General features: G+C 43.6%; 1 protein-coding gene across 3 annotated transcripts in view; it reads left to right on the top strand.

Moving 5' to 3' along the window:
- EXOC1 (exocyst complex component 1) overlaps positions 1 to 17875 on the top strand; it is a 188249-nt gene that overhangs the window by 137509 nt on the left and 32865 nt on the right. For all 3 annotated transcript variants that reach the window (XM_029587384.1, XM_029587375.1, XM_029587366.1), the window contains one exon: positions 4636 to 4864. In XM_029587384.1, coding sequence (XP_029443244.1) covers positions 4636 to 4864 — 229 coding nt within the window. The remainder of the gene's footprint in view (positions 1 to 4635; positions 4865 to 17875) is intronic.

Genomic DNA, 17875 nt, shown 5'->3' with positions numbered 1-17875 from the left:
AGATACCTAATTATAAAATTATACTGTTGCAAATATCTATGGTCTTAATGTGAGGCGGGGAGGTTTTTGGAGAACTTTTCGAAGATACTGCATAAATGGGTGGAGGGCCACATAATTGTAGGGGTGATTTCAATATTACCCGCTACCCGTTTCTAGACAAACAGTGGCCCGTTTCTAGACAAACAGTGGGGGGAGAACTGGGGGAGCTGATAAATCTGATAGGCAGGACTTGGAAACCCTAATGGCAGACTGGGACCTGGTTGATGTTTGGAGGCTCTTGTATTCCCTCTGAATGCACTTATACATTTTTTTTCTAAAGCACACAATGTGTATTCTAGGATAGATTTTTTTTCTAGTTGACAAAGCTATGGTAAACAAGGTGTGGGATTCTGGGATTCATTCCATTACATGGTCAGTTCAGGCAGTGGTCTGGATCTCCTTCACGGGATTGGGGGCGGGGGGGGGGGGTAATCCAGGAAAAGGGTATGGAGACTTATTGAGAGCCTGTTGGAGGATATGGACTTCTGCATGCGGTTAAATAAAGAAATGGGTGAATATCTGGTTGATAATGAGAATGGGGAGGTTTCTGCAGGTAGCATTTGGGAATGTTTTAAAGTGGTAGCCTCGGGTAAACTAATAGCTAGAGCATCCTATCTAAAGAAAACACGAGCGGAAAAGCACCTACAGCTAGTGGAGAATTTAGCCAAGTTAGAAGTCAAGCACAAGAGACATGTAGATGCGAAACTGGGGGGGGGGGGGGGGCAGATGGAAAAGTTGCGGGACGAACTGAAAGCTATAGATATGGCGGATATAGCATAACAGATGGACAGAGTTAAACAGGAATCCTTTGAAGGAAGAAATAAGGCTAGTAAATTGTTAGCCAGGAAACTGAAAGCTAAGATTTTACAGAACCAAATTCTTAAAATTAAAGGTAGGGCCGGGAAAATACCAGACAGCGAGGCTATACAAACCAGGTTTTTTCAATTTTATCAGGAGCTATACGCTACCAGACAGGATATTCTTGATTATCTGAGCAATCTTCATTTACCCTCCTTAGACCCTAGCCAACAGGAAAAATTAAATAAAGAAATTTCAGAATTTGAGGTTACCCAGGTGATAAAAGAGCTGAAGTATGGGAAAGCCCTGGGGCTCGATGAATTCTCGGCAGGTTTTTATAAGCATATTAGTGCTGTGATTGCTTGGCTTTTCACATTAGCTATTAATAGCCTGCTTTCCTCTAATCAGATTGCCAGTGATACAAATGCAGCAGGTATTACGGTTCTCCTGAAACCTGGGAGGGACGCCACCTTGTGTGGTTCCTATAGACCCATCCCTCTCAAAAACATAGATTTAAAAATTTTGGCAAAAATATTAGCCAATAGACTACAGGGGGGGGTGGTAGATGCACTCATTCATCCAGATCAAGCTGATCTGAAGCGCCCAAATCACTCAAGTCCCAATGGCTCTGCTTACAATAGATGCCGAAAAAGGCATTTGTTCTGGACCACTGGGAATACTTATTTATTCTGTTGGAGAATCTGGGGTTGGGAGGGAATTTCTCCACCTGGATATGCCAATTGTATAGCAATCCCAGCACCTGTATAAAAGTTAATGGTGGATACTCAGAGGTATTTATGATAGGTCGTGGCACACGCCAATGTTGTCCCTTATCACCATTGCTTTTCGCTCTCTATCTTGATCCACTGGCGATTAAAATTCAAGCAAATACAGGGTTTCAAGGAGTAACAGTGGAAAATCAGGAATTTAAATTATCCAGTTTGCGGACGACATACTATTTACTGTTACTTGTCCAGAGAAGTCTCTCCCATTCCTGATGCAGGAAATCACCTGTTTTTGTAAACTCTCGGGGTATCAACTAAATGCGGGAAAGTCAGAATTCCTGAACGTATCCATGGCCGAGGAGGCTGTATTGGAAGTTGAGAGAAAATTCTCCTTTAAGATTCAGAAGTCGGAAGTAAAGTATTTGGGAATTAAAGTAGGTGCAAATTTGGAAAAACTTTATGAAATCAACTGTGGTCTCTGGGAAAAAATATCGGATGATCTAAGCAAGTGGGAAAGGCTTGATTTATCCTGGCTGGGTAGAATTGCGCTATAAAAATAAATGCGCTCCCCAGGTTAAATTACCTTTTCCAGTCCTTGCCTGTTGAAATCCCTGATACTCAATTATCTTTATGGGAATGCAAATGTCTTCACTTTATTTGGAGGAGACATCCTTCAAGGGTGGGGCGTCGGGTATTAATTTTTCCCAAAGATGGGGGGGGTTGGGAGTCCCATGTCTGGCTTGGTACTACGGTGCGGTGCAGTTGAGGTTTATTTTCGATTGGCATGAGGTGTGAGGGGAAGCAGTGGGTAGGTCTAGAAGTGGCTTTATTAAACAACATTCCTCCAGATACCTTGGTATGGCTACCGAGTAAAGCCCGGTGCATCCGCTTGCCAATACCCCCTCCAGTTGCTTTAACTTTGAAAATTTGGGACAAGTGAAAATGTGAGTTAGTGGAAGATAGATCATGTTTTTACAGATCCCCTATATTCATGAATAGAGTTTCTTCCTGGTTACGCTGGCAGAGGGGCAAGAAGATGGGGGGGGGGGGGGGAAGGATGTAACAGACTGGAACACTTATGGAATGGTGTGTAGATGATAAGCTTCCAGGAACTACAGGAAGTTTTCTGTTTGGATAAATCGGACTATTATTTTTATTTACAAGTCATTCATTTTGTGTCTCAGAAGAAGTTGCAGGAGAGTCTGCAGAAGGGAAAGTCCTTGTTTGAAGGGCTCCGTGATAGAACCCATTTACTCACGAAGGGAATATCTAGAATTTATTGCATGTTAAATAAAGATCTTAGTTCTCCTCCTCCACATATTCAAAGCTGGGAGAAAGATCTGGGTCGAGAGCTGGAAGATAAGCATTGGGATTTATGTTTTAATTCCGTTAAAAAATTTCTATCTCAGCAGCCATTGTGGAAAATAGTTATAAATTACTATTCCGCTGGTATCTCACACCTGCTCGCTTACATAAGCTATACCCCAAGATGGATGAGGGTTGTTGGAGAAGCTGCGGTAAGGTAGGCAACTTCCTCATATATGGTGGGACTGTCCTGTTATTTCGGAATCTTGGGATGGTATAGTGGGGTTAATATATGAGATAGTAGGTGCTAATATTCTTAAAGAACCATGGTTTTTCTTTTAAATATACCAGATGAAGACCAGGCATGAGAGGTGAATTCTTTATCCTCACAAATAATTTTGGCAGCCCGAGGGGACATAGCTTTTTTTTTTTTTTTTTTTGAAAAACCCAACGGCCCCACCTCTATGCAAAGTTTGCATGAGACTTGCTCGAATTTACCAGTTAAATAGACTCACTGCCTTTAAGCGAAAGCAACTCTCCCCAAGTTCGAGAAACTGTGGCAACCATATGTACAATGGTGACAGAAACGTGTTAATACTGGTCCATGATCTCCAGGGATGTAAAGTTTGATTTAGTGTTATGCTTCTGGTGGGAGGGTGGGTTTTGGGGAGGGCTGAATAAATTGTATGGAGATAAAATTTAGACTTTGCGGCAGTAGATTTGAACACAGATTTACTTGATCTTAGCTGGGGGAAAAAGGGAGGTAGTGAATTGGAATAAAAAATAACAATCGACAATCAAATAAGCCAGAGTAGTCCAATCTGTCATTTGTATTGATGCTCAATGGTGATATGTTATAGTATACAATGCAAATGTATTATTAACATCAGATTGTTCTTGTTCTATAGTATGTACTCTATGGGGCGGATTTTCAGAGCCCTGCTCGCGTAAATCCGCCCAAAACCGGGCGGATTTACGCGAGCAGGGCCCTGCGCGCCGGGAAGCCTATTTTACATAGGCCTCCCGGCGCGCGCAGAGCCCCGGGACTCGCGTAAGTCCCGGGGTTCTCCGAGGGGGGCGTGTCGGGGGCGTGTCGGGGGGCGGGCCCGGTCGTCGCAGCGTTTTGGGGGCGTGTCGGCAGCGTTTTGGGGCGGGTACGGGGGCGTGGCTACGGCCCGGGCGGTCCGGGGGCGTGGCCACGCCCTCCGTACCCGCCCCCAGGTCACGGCCCGGCGCGCAGGAGGCCCGCTGGCGCGCGGGGATTTACGCCTCCCAGAGGGAGGCGTAAATCCCCCGACAAAGGTAAGGGGGGGGTTTAGACAGGGCCGGGCGGGTGGGTTAGGTAGGGGAAGGGAGGGGAAGGTGAGGGGAGGGCAAAGGAAAGTTCCCTCCGAGGCCGCTCCGAAATCGGAGTGGCCTTGGAGGGAACGGGGGTAGGCTGCGCGGCTCGGCGCGCGCCGGCTATACAAAATCCATAGCCTTGCGCGCGCTGATCCAGGTTTTTAGCAGATACGCGCGGCTCCGCGCGTATCTACTAAAATCCAGCGTACTTTTGTTTGCGCCTGGAGCGCAAACAAAAGTAGGCTATTCGCGCGCCTTTTAAAATCCGCCCCTATGGTTTTTGTCGAATAAACAAATTACAAAAAAAAAAAAATGTATAGATAGATAACATTGTGACCTTAAACATTATTTTCTAACTTTATTGAAGATGTTTTATTTTTGTTAACCATGGAAAAAAAGGTTTTTTTTGGTTTTTTTTTTACATTAGGAAAGACATTATCCGTCAGATGATGACCAAAATATTTCGCTGTATCGAGGTGGAGCTGAATAATTTAATAGCCTTGGGTGACAAGATTGACAGTTTCAACTCCCTGTACATGCTGGTTAAAATGAGTCACCATGTATGGACAGCAGAAAATGCAGATCCTGCTTCCTTCCTCAGCACTACTCTGGGAAACGTTCTGGTGACCGTCAAAAGGAATTTTGACAAATGCATTGTAAGTTGTGATTATGTTTTTTAATGGAGGTAAAGTGTGGCAATAGCAAGTTGTGTAGTTAGGGTTTTTGGAGACTTTAATTTGAGCAAGCCATGGAGCCTGACAGGAGCTCCATGCTGTGGGACAGCACAAACTTCCTGTAGCTGATGGTATTTGTGACAACACTGAGGTGTCCGTGGTTTTTGGATGGACATGGCTGTGTTGCTGCAGGTGTAATAAAAGGTCCACATCTTGTCTTAGGCTCACAGCCCCTTATTTAGAACTCTCGCCCTGAACTGTCTGCTGTATTTGTACTTAAGATGTATCAGAGTGTAGCAAGCCCAGCTGTCTGATGATGGTTAGCAATGAAGCATCCTCATTTGCTTGGAGCCCAATGTAATAAATCGTGAATAAAAAAAAAATTGGTTCACTAAAAGTGGTAGTAAAGTAAAACATGCACTAACTTTACTACCATTTTTAACTTTAAAAAAACTGTTGTCAGTTTGGTCCATTCCGGGCCCCCCAAGCCAGAGGGAATCTGCACTGGGGACCATCCCACCTTCCACTAACCCCCCTCCACCTACTTACCTACCTACCTACCTAACCCCCCCCCCTTTAAACTTGCTTAACCACACCCTTATATGTCCCCCCCCCTTTCTCCATGCATACCTGTCATATAGAATACCACTTCCTCCTGTTTTTCCCACTGGCCATTTACAAAATGATGGCTCATTGAGGTCTCCAGCAGAACCAGCACCATTTTTTTTTTTTACAAGTAAGATATACCTTACCATATGAAAATGACATGACATATGAGTTACATATTATATTTATATATTAGAGGAAATTAACACATGATATACATTTTCTACATAGGAAAAATATAGACTGGGACTCAAATTTTATGGGAGTCTAATCAAAAACCTAAAAGGAAATTGGCTTAACATGTGATGACAATATCTTCATATTATATCATACATCTTTGATTTAGGGATTATTAGGAATTATCATACTAACACTCCTAGAGTTAATTTGAGCTGTTCCGGAAGGAAAAACACAAAGCATTCATTGGTGGAGCGAATGATACACTTTTACATGGGTATCTTAAGTCAAAAGAAAAGCCTAATGCTGTAATTTGGGATTTCAATGCTAAAAAATCCCTTCTCCTTTCCTGTGTTGGCCTGACAAAATCTGGGTATATGTGAATCTCTTGACTGTGGAAAATACTGCCCAGCACCATTTTTTGAGCACTAAATACCTTTATTAAATTGTGAGTAAAGTTTAGCATGCCTAATTACATCAGCCTCTTACATCTGCAAAGATGGTGGTATTTTCACCTTCAATTAGCTTTTTATCCTTTGCCTTCTGCTCCACTGGTCAGGAATAGATTGGTTTTATCCTCTTATCCAGCTACTGGAAACAGAATTCTAAAATTCTTTAAATGATATCACTCCCATATATGTCCCTAATAGAACCAGTATGATCAGTGTTTTCTCTCTCCAGCAGCTAGATGAGACAATTGTGAAGGCACACCCTTGAAGACATATATTTGAAAGGAAGTTAGAGGGTGTTTTTTTTATTATCCCAGGACAAGCAGGATGCTAGTCCTCGCATATGGGTGACATCAGTAACGGAGCCCTAGTGCGGGAAAATTTCTGTCAAAGTTTCTAGAAACTTTTGACTGGCCCTGTGAGGCCACTGAGCATGCCCAGCATGCTATGATATTCTCTGCCACAGGTGTCTCACTTCAGTCTTCGTTTTTCCGCGCCGCTGGATAGCAGCACGGACACCGGAGCCCCCTGAGAGTACTCTCAGTTTTTCTACAATAACATAATTATTTTCACAAATTCTCCCTCATGGGATCTCACTTTGTCTCACCTCACCGGCTGGTGAAGTAACTTAGCGTTATTTTTTTAAGATATATGCTATCTCATTTTTCAGTCATCGATGGCCGTCGATGATACCATGGCGTCGGGGTTTAAGAAATGTCCGACTTGCAATCGAACAATGTCTGTTACCGATCCGCACTTAGAGTGCGTTCGATGTTTGGTTGATCAGCACGATATTTCATCGTGTGAAAAATGCCAAGAAATGACACCCAAGGGACGAAAACTGCGCCAAGAAAAGATCCAGCAGCTCTTCAGCTTGCAGTTAATTCCCTCTCCATCCACTTCCAAAAAGTCTTCACCGGTAGGTGCTCCTCAAAACGTTTTGTTAAAAAAGCGCCGATTGCAGACTTCGGAAGGAAAATCCTCGCCCACGCCATCGACATCATCGATCCACTCAGCGGTAGAGGTAAGACCCAAACATAAACATCGCCACCGACATGCCTCGGCCTCACCTTCGACACCTATCCGTGAGGAACCGATCAAAAAGTGGCCTAAACGTACCGAGACTTCGATGCCTGATAGGCCTACTAAGACAGATACAACACAAACAGCATCATCTCCACCTACACCGCTGTCTGCTCCGATGCCGCAGGACTTAACCATGTTTATAAAGGAAGCAGTCCTACAGGCTATAAAGGAAAGTTTACCGGTGCCTGCACCGATGCCGGCAACCTCGCCAATGCCGGTGACATCTGACTTGTCTAAGACGTCACCGATGCAGGCACAACTAGTGCCGATGACAGAGTTACCATCGACACCGATTCCGGGAAATCTCCCGATGCTGGGTACACTCCCAATGCCGGTCACCATATCGATGACAGACACTGTCCTGAGGCCGGCCACAGTCTCGGTGCCGGCCACAGTCTCGGTGCCGGCCACCGTCCCGATGCCAGTCACCCTTTCGGTGCCATCCACCGTCCAGTTCACAAGCACTCAACGGATTCTTTTCTGAAACCAGGATCCTCTCTGATACCGAGGGATAAATCGATGCAGCGTTCAACAGCTTTCTCATCGATATCTACATCGAGGCCTTCCATTTTTTCCGGTATGGCATCGTTGTTACCCTCAAATCAGATTACATCTTCGATGATGCGTACCGGAATTTTCTCGATGCCATCGGTTCCTGATCCAACTTCCACGATGCCATCGATGCCACAGACAACATTATCGATGCCAGGTCCTTCTGGAGATGCAGTATCTGCTGAATCAGCCTTATATTCAGCAATCCATAGAAAATATCAGGATTTACTGGATTCTTTACCGACAAATCCAGTAGAAGAGGACTCTTCTCCTCCAGAACCTATTCCAGGACCATCTGGTGTGGCTCCTCCTTCTGCTCCTGAGAAAACACGACCACACACGCCAGATTACGATACATGGAGTGATTCACAGTCAGACACATATGAAACTTTTATGTCTGACCCTTCTCCACCACACCCAAGAAAGCAGTCCCCACCAGAGGACCTTACTTTTTCTGCCTTTGTTCAGGATATGGCTGACTCTATCCCTTTTAAGTTAGAGTCTGAGCAGGATCTACGTCATCAGACCCTTGAGGTATTACAATTTGTTGATCCTCCCAAGCAAATTATGGCAATACCTATACATGATGTTCTCCTTCAACTTCAACATAGAATGTGGGAACATCCATGTACAGTTCTTCCTATCAATAAAAGAATGGACTCAACATACTTAGTCCAATCTGCACCAGGATATCAAAAATCTCAATTACCACATACTTCAGTGGTGGTTGAGTCTGCTCAGAAGAAAGCAAAGAGAACAAGGGTGCATTCTTCTAATCCTCCTGGGAAGGACAACCATTTTCTGGATAATCTAGGTCGTAAGGTATTCCAGGGTGCTATGTTAAATTCCAGAATAGCAGCTTATCAGCTGTATATCACCCAATACCAATGAAACCTTTGGAAGCAGATGGAGGATTTTATTCCATCTCTTCCCCAAGAATACAGAGAGTCAGCACAAAACCTCATCCAAAAGGCTTTTGAAGCTGGAAAACATGAGGTACGAGCTGCATACGATTCTTTTGAGACATCATCCAGAATTGCAGCTTCAGGGATAAGTGCCAGAAGGTGGGCCTGGCTTAAGGCATCAGAGGTCCAAGAGAAATTGGTGGACCTTCCATGCGCAGGAGACAATTTATTTGGCACAAAAGTCCAAGAAGCAGTCTCCCAACTGAAAGAACATAATGAAACCTTAAGACAGCTCTCCTCCCTACCTCATGAATCTACTTCCCATGCTGTTCGTCGAACCCAGAGGAGGGAAATGAGGAAACCCTATTACCGTCAAAAACGATTTTACCCTCCTGCAAGCAGGCCCAGACAATCAAGGCCTCAGCACAGATCTCAACCTCGACTGCAGAGAGCACCCATGCCCCAACCTGCTACTCAAACAGGTCCTGCAGCGGGCTTTTGAAGGTATTTCCAGGGAACTCAGCCACTCACAAAATCCTTGACCAGAACTCCCTGTAGGAGGCAGATTATCCAACTTTTACAACACCTGGATAACAGTAACAACAGATCAGTGAGTTCTGTCCATAATATCTCGAGGATATCAGCTCAACTTCCTCTCAATTCCAACAGATTTTCCACTGAGTCACATTCATCCCAACGAAAATCACATTTCTCAACTTCAAACAGAATTATCCACCCTTCTGAAATCCAGGGCTATAGAACCGGTGCCCTGATCTCAGCAGGGGACAGGATTCTACTCCCGATATTTTCTCATTCCAAAGAAAACAGGAGGCCTACGTCCCATCCTCGACATCTCTCGTTAACATCTGTCGAGCAGCGACGTGGTCCTCCTTATACACCTTCTCCAGATTCTATCGCCTGGACGTCCAGGCCTAAGAGGATGCGGCCTTAGCAAGGGCGGTGCTAACCGGACCACGGGCAGCCTCCCGCCCTGTTCAGGAGTAGCTTTTGTATATCCCATTGCTCTTGAGTCCATCTATCTATACACTAGGAAATGGAGAAATTGCGTACATGATAATTTCGTTTTCCTTAGTGTAGACAGATGGACTCAGCATCCCGCCCACGGCTGCCCATGAACGGTACCAAGGAATCTCCCATGAGATGAATATAGATTCCAAGAGGTTACAGGTAAGCTGTCGCCCTATCCCTAGATCAGGGCATCTGTAATATTGCTGGGATTCAGTGCTTATGTTTAGTTGAATACAGTTGGTCACCAGTATTTTTAATCAAGATTTTAATCAAGTTATTAAATTGTATCCAAATTTTACTAAAGTTTTTGAATAATATTTGGTCCACACTGGCTTCTGAAGAGAATACTGAATGCCTGAGATCACTACAGGGGCATATCTAGAGTGACTTCAGCTTTGAAACCTGACTTCATCTACATCTGCTAGCAGGGGAGCACATAACCCATTGGTCCTGAATCCATCTGTATACACTAAGGAAAATGAAATTATCAGGTAAGTAATTTCTCCATTTTGATCTTTAGAATAGTTTCCATTATTTATCCCAGCACTGAAGTCAGGCTCACTGGTCTGTAGTTTCCTGGATCGCTCCTGGAGCCCTTTTTAAATATTGGGGTCACATTGGCCACCCTCCAGTCTTCAGGTACAATGGATGATTTTAATTATAGGTTACAAATTTTAACTAATAGATCTGAAATTTCATTTTTTAGTTCTTTCAGAACCCTGGGATGCATACAATCCGGTACAAGTGATTTACTACTCTTTAGTTTGTCATGATTATGTATGTTCTGTTCATCGCCTAGGCCTTTCTGTGTTAGGCGATTCATAAATTTTAATAAATGTATATATAAATGTAAATGTCAGTCTGGCTTACTACATCTTCCAGGTTCACAGGAATTTGGTTCAGTTCATCTGATTCATCACCCTTGAAAACCATTTCTGGAACCCGTTATCTCCCCAACATCCTCATTAGTAAACACAGAAGCAAAGAATGAATTTAGTCTTTCAGCAATGGTCTTATCTTCCCTAAGAGTCCCTTTAATCCCTTGGTCATCTAACTGTCCATCCGACTCCCACACAGGTTTTTTGATTCAGATATATTTTAAATAGTTTTTATTGAGTTTTTGCCTCTACGGCCAACTTCATTTCAAATTCTCTCTTAGCCTGTCTTAACTTGACAATGCTTATGCTTTTTTCTATTTTCTTCAGATGGATCCTTCTTCCAATTTTTGAAGATTTTTTTTTTGGCTAAAATAGCCTCTTTCCACCTCACTTTTTAAACCATTCCGGTAATCGTTTTGCCTTCCTCCTACCTTTCTTAATGCATGGAATACATCAGGACTATGTTCCTAAGATTGTATTTTTAAACAGTGTCCATGCATGTTATACACTTTTAACCTTTGCAGCTGCACCTTTCTGGGGTTTTTTTTCTAATTATTTTCCTCATTTTATCAAAGCTTCCCTTTTAAAATGTAGTGTGTGTTTGGAGCTCTAGATTTACATATCGTCCTCCTTCCGGTCATTAGTGTTATGATCACTATTGCCAAGTGGCCCCACCACCGATATATCACCAAATCCTGTGTTCCACTAAGAATTTAATCTAAAATAGTTCCCTCTCTCGTTGGTTCCTGAACCAATTGCTCCATGAAGCAGTTGTTTATTCCATCCAGGAATTTTATGTCTCTAGCATGTCCTGATGTTACATTTACCCAGTCAATATTGGGGTAATTGAAATCTCCCATTATTACTGCACTGCCAAATTGGTTAGCTTCCCTGATCTCTCTTAGCATTTCATGATCTGTCTGATCATTTTGGCCAGGTGGATGGTATTATACTCTTATCACTATACTCTTATCAAACACACATGGGATTTCTACCCATATAGATTCTACTGAGCATTTAGTCTCTTGTATGATCTTTATCCTGTTGGACTCTATACCCTCCCGGACATAAAGTGCTACACCCTCCACCAAGTTGATTCTCCCTATCATTGTGATATAATTTGTAGCCTGATATAGCACTGTCCAATTGGTTATCCTCTGCTGTGTTTGTGGCATTGTGTGGACCCTTAGTCGCTGTGGAGGTGACTCCTCTCACAGAGAGGGGCCCCGTGGGGAACCACAGTGATAGGCTAACCTCAGAGAGCAGACACTTGTAGGTGGAAAGCTTTATTGTACTGCTGTAGATAGATGGTATGATGTAGGAAGAAAAGACACTGAAGTCCTCAAGGTACCTATACGTTCAGACAGTCTCAGATCTAGAAGTCTCACCCAGATGTTCAAGATAGCTGGGAGCCCACGGTGCAAGCAAGGTCGAGCCTGGTGGGTGAAGTTGGAGCACTGGATCGTAGAGGTACTCACAGTGTGGCATCTTCCTGGTGATGAAGATGGTGGGAGGACCGAAGGTCTGTGATGCAGGATACACAGACTGGTAGGGCCTCGAGGAGCGAGTACCTGATAATCCAGAATCCTGAAATAATTAGAAAGAGAGAGAGACCCCCGAGGAGTGGTTGTCTAGTTAGTAGAAACCCTGAAGGGTGGTTGGAAGCGAGAGACCCCCAAGAAGCGGGTGTCTAGAGCTTCGTAAGGAGCAAGATCCCAGGAGGGTGTCATAATGCCTCTGTATCGCTCCATGGTGAGACCGCACCTTGAATACTGTGTACAATTCTGGTCGCCGCATCTCAAAAAAGATAGAATTGCGATGGAGAATATACAGAGAAGGGCTACCAAAATGATAAGGGGAATGGACCAACTCCCCTATGAGGAAAGACTAAAGAGGTTAGGACTTTTCAGCTTGGAGAAGGGACGACTGAGGGGGGGATATGATAGAGGTGTTTAAAATCATGAGAGGTCAAGATCCTAGATGGCCACCACAAAGTGAACACGGAAATGATTTAGCTCCGCATTTTTGGATTTTCTTGCCTTGCTAAAAATTTCCCCGAGAGAATTTCTTCTGTTTCGATGCCGCATACTAAACGCAAGGCCAGGATAAGAGAGGTTTCGGCCTCGACGCCAGAACCATTACTTCGGCAAACACGGATTGAAGATTCGTTCCCTGGTTTGCAGTTTGAGCCGGTGAGGGGAGCTGCTGGCGTTGATGGCATGGAGCGGACGTCACACGCCTTGGCCGACGAGATTTCTCTTAGTCCCGGCGTGCCTACAACCCCCTCTCTCTCCTGCAAACCCCCGATGCAAGGAGATTTGGGTCAACAGCAGGGAATCTCGCCGGACCAACTCACAGGAACAACAGATCCCCAGAGAAGCAGCACAGATTGTGTGCCGGCTTCGGTGAGCCTGGGAAGTACAGGCTCCAGGGGAAGTGAGTTTGGAGCGGAGCGTGTGGAACGAGATGAGGAGGGCCCTCTGAACCAAGGAGGTGAAGAAGAAGGGATCTGCATAACGTTGAAACATCCACTGAGTGTTCCAGACAAGGTAACCTCCGAAGAAATATGGAAAGCTCTAACAGTAATGAATAAAGCTATAGTGGACTTAACCAATGCAGTAAAATTGAGCTTAGAGAAATCTAAAGGCTTGGATATGAGAGTCCAGACAATGGAAACTAAAGTTGTGAATTTGGATAAAGAGATTAGTAATATAAAAGAAGTTCAGGTTAACCTCATAAAGTCTGAATCATTTGTGAATGGTAAATTGGATTTCTTAGAAAACCAGATGCAGAGAAATAACTTGAGGATTCTCAACTTTCTGAAAACAAAATGGATGCCTTTAAAGGACTTAATTAAGAGCTACTTTATAAATATTTTGATATATTCGGAGGAAAAATTGCCTATACTGACGAGGGTTTATTATACCCCAGGAAAGAAAGGAGCAGATAGAGCATCTCAGGAACAAGAGCCGATGGTTAAAGATAACTCCTCTGACAATCTGACAGATTTCATTGAGAAATCATTTGAAGCTAAGATTGAGGAGCGTGAAACAGTTTTTCTGTCTTTTCAACAAATATCTGACAGAGATGAAGTATTGAGAAGATCCTTTAAAAATCATTCTGCATTATTTTATGGTTTTCAAGTAAGTATTCCCAGATATCACAAAAAGAACTCAAGAGAAAAGAAAAGCTTTTTTGAATTTGAGAAACGAAGTTGTATCTAGAGGGGCTAAGTTTAATTTGAAATACCCATATCGATGTTTATTGGTTTATAATAACAACAAGTATATATTTACTGAGTTAGACCAACTACGCACATACCTGGACTCTCACTCTGGTTAGGAACAGAAGGGTAGGCAATTTAAAAGAAAATACCTGCAAATAATCTTGTGTTGTTATCTTATAAGATTGTTATAAATTTCTTCTTTATTACTGCTTTAAATATATTGGATCTCCCCATTTGCTTATGATATGGGAAACAATTTATGTCTAGTAATAATCTAGAATGAATATCTGGAATCTTTCCTAAAAATTTTTCTTATTGTTTTTCCTTTTTCTTATGTAAATGTTTCAATTGTAATTGAAATAAAAATTCAATAAATAAAAAATTGGAAAAAAAAATCATGAGAGGTCTAGAACGGGTAGATGTGAATCGGTTATTTACTCTTTCGGATAGTAGAAAGACTAGGGGGCACTCCATGAAGTTAGCATGGGGCACATTTAAAACTAATCGGAGAAAGTTCTTTTTTACTCAGCGCACAATTAAACTCTGGAATTTGTTGCCAGAGGGTGTGGTTAGTGCAGTTTAAAAAAGGATTGGATAAGTTCTTGGAGGAGAAGTCCATTACCTGCTATTAAGTTCACTTAGAGAATAGCCACTGCCATTAGCAATGGTAACATGAAATAGACTTAGTTTTTGGGGGACTTGCCAGGTTCTTATGGCCTGGATTGGCCACTGTTGGAAACAGGATGCTGGGCTTGATGGACCCTTGGTCTGACCCAGTATGGCATTTTCTTATGTTCTTATGTAGCAAGGCGTCTAAGCGAGCAGCTTAGAACGGTCAGAGAAGCTTGAACCGAAGTCCTTGCTAACTCAAAAATGGTAGCGAAGTGGAGGCTTTTAAATACCCGGAGGTATCGACGTCATGAGGTGGGACGCCCCCAAGGTTCTCACCATGATGTGTATTTGAGCATAGGCAACATGCGCGCGCCCTAGGAGGCCACAGAAAGGAGCATGGCAGACTGGGATGCCCATGCTGAGTTGGAGACGCCAAGGGTTTCGGCAGTCTGCACCGGAGGCAGCCATCTTGCCCAAGGAGGAAGAAAAAGGGTAGAAAAGAGGTAAGGCAGAGCGGTCACAGCCATCTGTGACCGATGGATGCAACAGTACCCCCCTTCAAAGGGCCCCCTCCAAGACCTCTTCCAGGTGGTCTGGGTTTCCGTGGGTGTGCCAGGTGGAATTGACATACCATGTCCTTATCTGTGATGTTGACCAGCGGTTCCCATGAGTTCTCTTCTGATCCATAGTTCTCCCAGGAGATGAGATACTCCCATGTCTTGCCTCTCTTACAGACATCCAAGATGTCATCCACGGCATATTCGATGTCGTCCTCAGTGTCCAGACTGGTTGGTTCTGGGATCTTTTTGGAGAACTCAGAGAGCATCAGTGGTTTTAACAGAGAGAAATGGAATGCATTGTGTATCTTCATTGATGGAGGTAGTTTCAAACTGTACGTCAGATTCCCTAATCGCTGAAGGATAGCAAAGGGTCCAACATAGCGAGGAGCAAAACGTGCCGAAGGAAGTTTTAGGCAAAGATACTTGGTACTTAACTAGACTTTGTCTCCAGCCTGAAACTGTGGTGCCTTTCGATGATGGGCATTGTAGGTTCTTTTTGCCTTCTGTCCTGCTTTGAGGAGTAACTCCTTTGTTTGCTTCCACAGTTGAGATAGCTATGCTGCAGTAGTCTGTGTGGCAGGAGAAGCCACTGATAACGGAATTGGCAGAGGAGGGCAGTGGTTGTCATCTGTAGATGAGCTGGAAGGGGGAAGACCCCATAGAAGTAGGATGCGAGTTGATGGCAAATTCTGCCCAAGGCAGTAATTCAGTCCAATTGTTCTGCCTGGAATTGACATAGAAATGCAGAAATTGTTTGTGTCCTATTCATTCTCTCAGTCTGACCATTATTTATTTATTTATAACTTTTATATACCGAAGTTCAATTAACAGAATTAATTAACACTTCGGTTTACATTATAACCAGCAAACAACAACAGTGACAGAGTCTTGTCTTTACATTGAACAAGGTGGAGAAAACTTGGATAAACATAACAAACTACATAAAGGGAATAGGCAAAGTATAACCATAGTGAGATGTACTAGTAGGGTGAAAAAAACCGGTAGGGCAGGGTAGGATAAGGGGGAAAAGGGAATGAAAAATAGCGGCTTTGTTACAAATAGGATACTTAGGGAAGGCCTGGGTCGGGACAGACGGGGAGGGGCTGATGCGGAAATGAGTGGTTATGGGAAAGCCTGGCCAAACAGCAAAGTCTTAAGTCTCTTCTTGAAGGTGATTGGACATTGTTCAAGTCTTAGGTCAGGTGGGAGCAGATTCCATTGCTTGGGTCCAGAAGCGAACATAGCTCTTTTTCTTAAGCAGGTTTTGATAGTAGATGCTTGAAGAGTACCTCTCTGGGCTAGTCTTAGAGGACGGGAGGAGGTGTGGAGTTGCAAAGGAATTGTGAGGTCCAGTGGAGTGATGTTGTGAATGGCCTTGTGAGTGACTGTTAATAGTTTGTAAAGGATTCTGAACTTGATTGGGAGCGAATGTAGCTTTTTTAAAATCGGAGTTATATGGTCCCTTTTATTGGATTTTGTGAGAATCCATGCAGTTGTGTTCTGTAACAACTGGAGAGGCTTAAGTGAGTTATCTGGCAGGCCATGAAGAAGTGCATTACAATAATCAATTTTTGAGAAAATGATAGATTGTAAGACTGACCTGAAAACATGGAAATGGAGGAGGGGTCTTAGCCTTTTTAGAACTTGGAGTTTAAAGTAACACTCCTTTACTGTGTTGTTGATGAAGCCTGTGTAACTCATTTGGCTGTCCATGATTACCCCGAGATTTCTGACTTTTGGGGGATGACTTTGAGGATGGTAAGCGGAGGTTAAGTCCAAGGCGATGTCAAATTTTTGACATAGAGCTCTCCAAAACTTCGCAATAAATTGTACTCCTCTGTCGGATAGGATATGCTTAGGCATCCCATGAAGGCGGAAGATGTGTTTAGTAAAGAGTTTTGCTAATTCTGTAGCAGAGGGTAATCCTGGTAATGCTACAAAATGTGCCATTTTGGAGAAGCGGTCAACTGTGACCCAAATGGTGTTTTCTATTGGACGGTGGCAGGTCTACCATGAAATCTGTTGCTATATGTGTCCAGGGTTCATCCAGCGATGGTAGAGTTTGTAACAAACCCCAAGGATGTCTGGCTGGAAGTTTCTGCTTGGCACAGACAGCACAGGAACCCATATTAGCTTGTATATCCTTTTTCATGGTTGGCCACCATAGTAACCATTGTAACATAGCTAGGGTATGACTCTGTCCTGGATGGTCAGCCAGACGGGAATCGTGTGCCCACTTCAACAGCTTCTTCCTTAGATTTCTGGCCACCACCGTCTTCCCGATGGGTACTGTATGAGTGGCTGCAAGAACCACTCTACCGGGGTCAATGATGTGACTGGGTTCATCTGGCACATCCTGAGGGGAGAAGGATCATGACAAGGCATCAGCCCGAGTGTTCTTCTCTCCCAGATGATACTTCAGCAGGAAATCGAATCTGTTAAAGAACAGGGACCATCTTGCTTGACGGTGATTGAGTCGTCGAGCATTTATTTATTTATTTATTTGTGTGTTTTAGATACCGAAATTTGGTACAAGCCTTCACTCCGGTTTACAAATATAACAACTTCTTACAATTAATGTTATAACAATTAAAACATATACACTGTGTTAACATGTTAGCATGTCTGAGGTACTTCACATTCTTGTGATCGGTGTACACTACTATTTGGTGTTATGCACCTTCCAGCCAAGGATGCAACTCTTCGAAGGCCAGGTTGATTGCGAGTAGCTCTATGTCTCCGATTCCATAATTTCTTTCGGCAGGCGAGAACCACCTTGAGAAGAAGGAACAAGGATGGAGCACATTAGATTCACTATACTGGCTTAAAACCGATCCCACACCAACTTCCGATGCGTCGACCTCGACGATGGATGGACGATGTGGGTCAGGATGGCGGAGGCACGGCTTCTTT

Source organism: Rhinatrema bivittatum, chromosome 1, assembly GCF_901001135.1.
Source record: "Rhinatrema bivittatum chromosome 1, aRhiBiv1.1, whole genome shotgun sequence".
In the NCBI taxonomy this organism is placed as follows: Eukaryota; Metazoa; Chordata; class Amphibia; order Gymnophiona; family Rhinatrematidae; genus Rhinatrema; species Rhinatrema bivittatum.
This window is presented reverse-complemented; position numbering and strand designations above follow the sequence as displayed.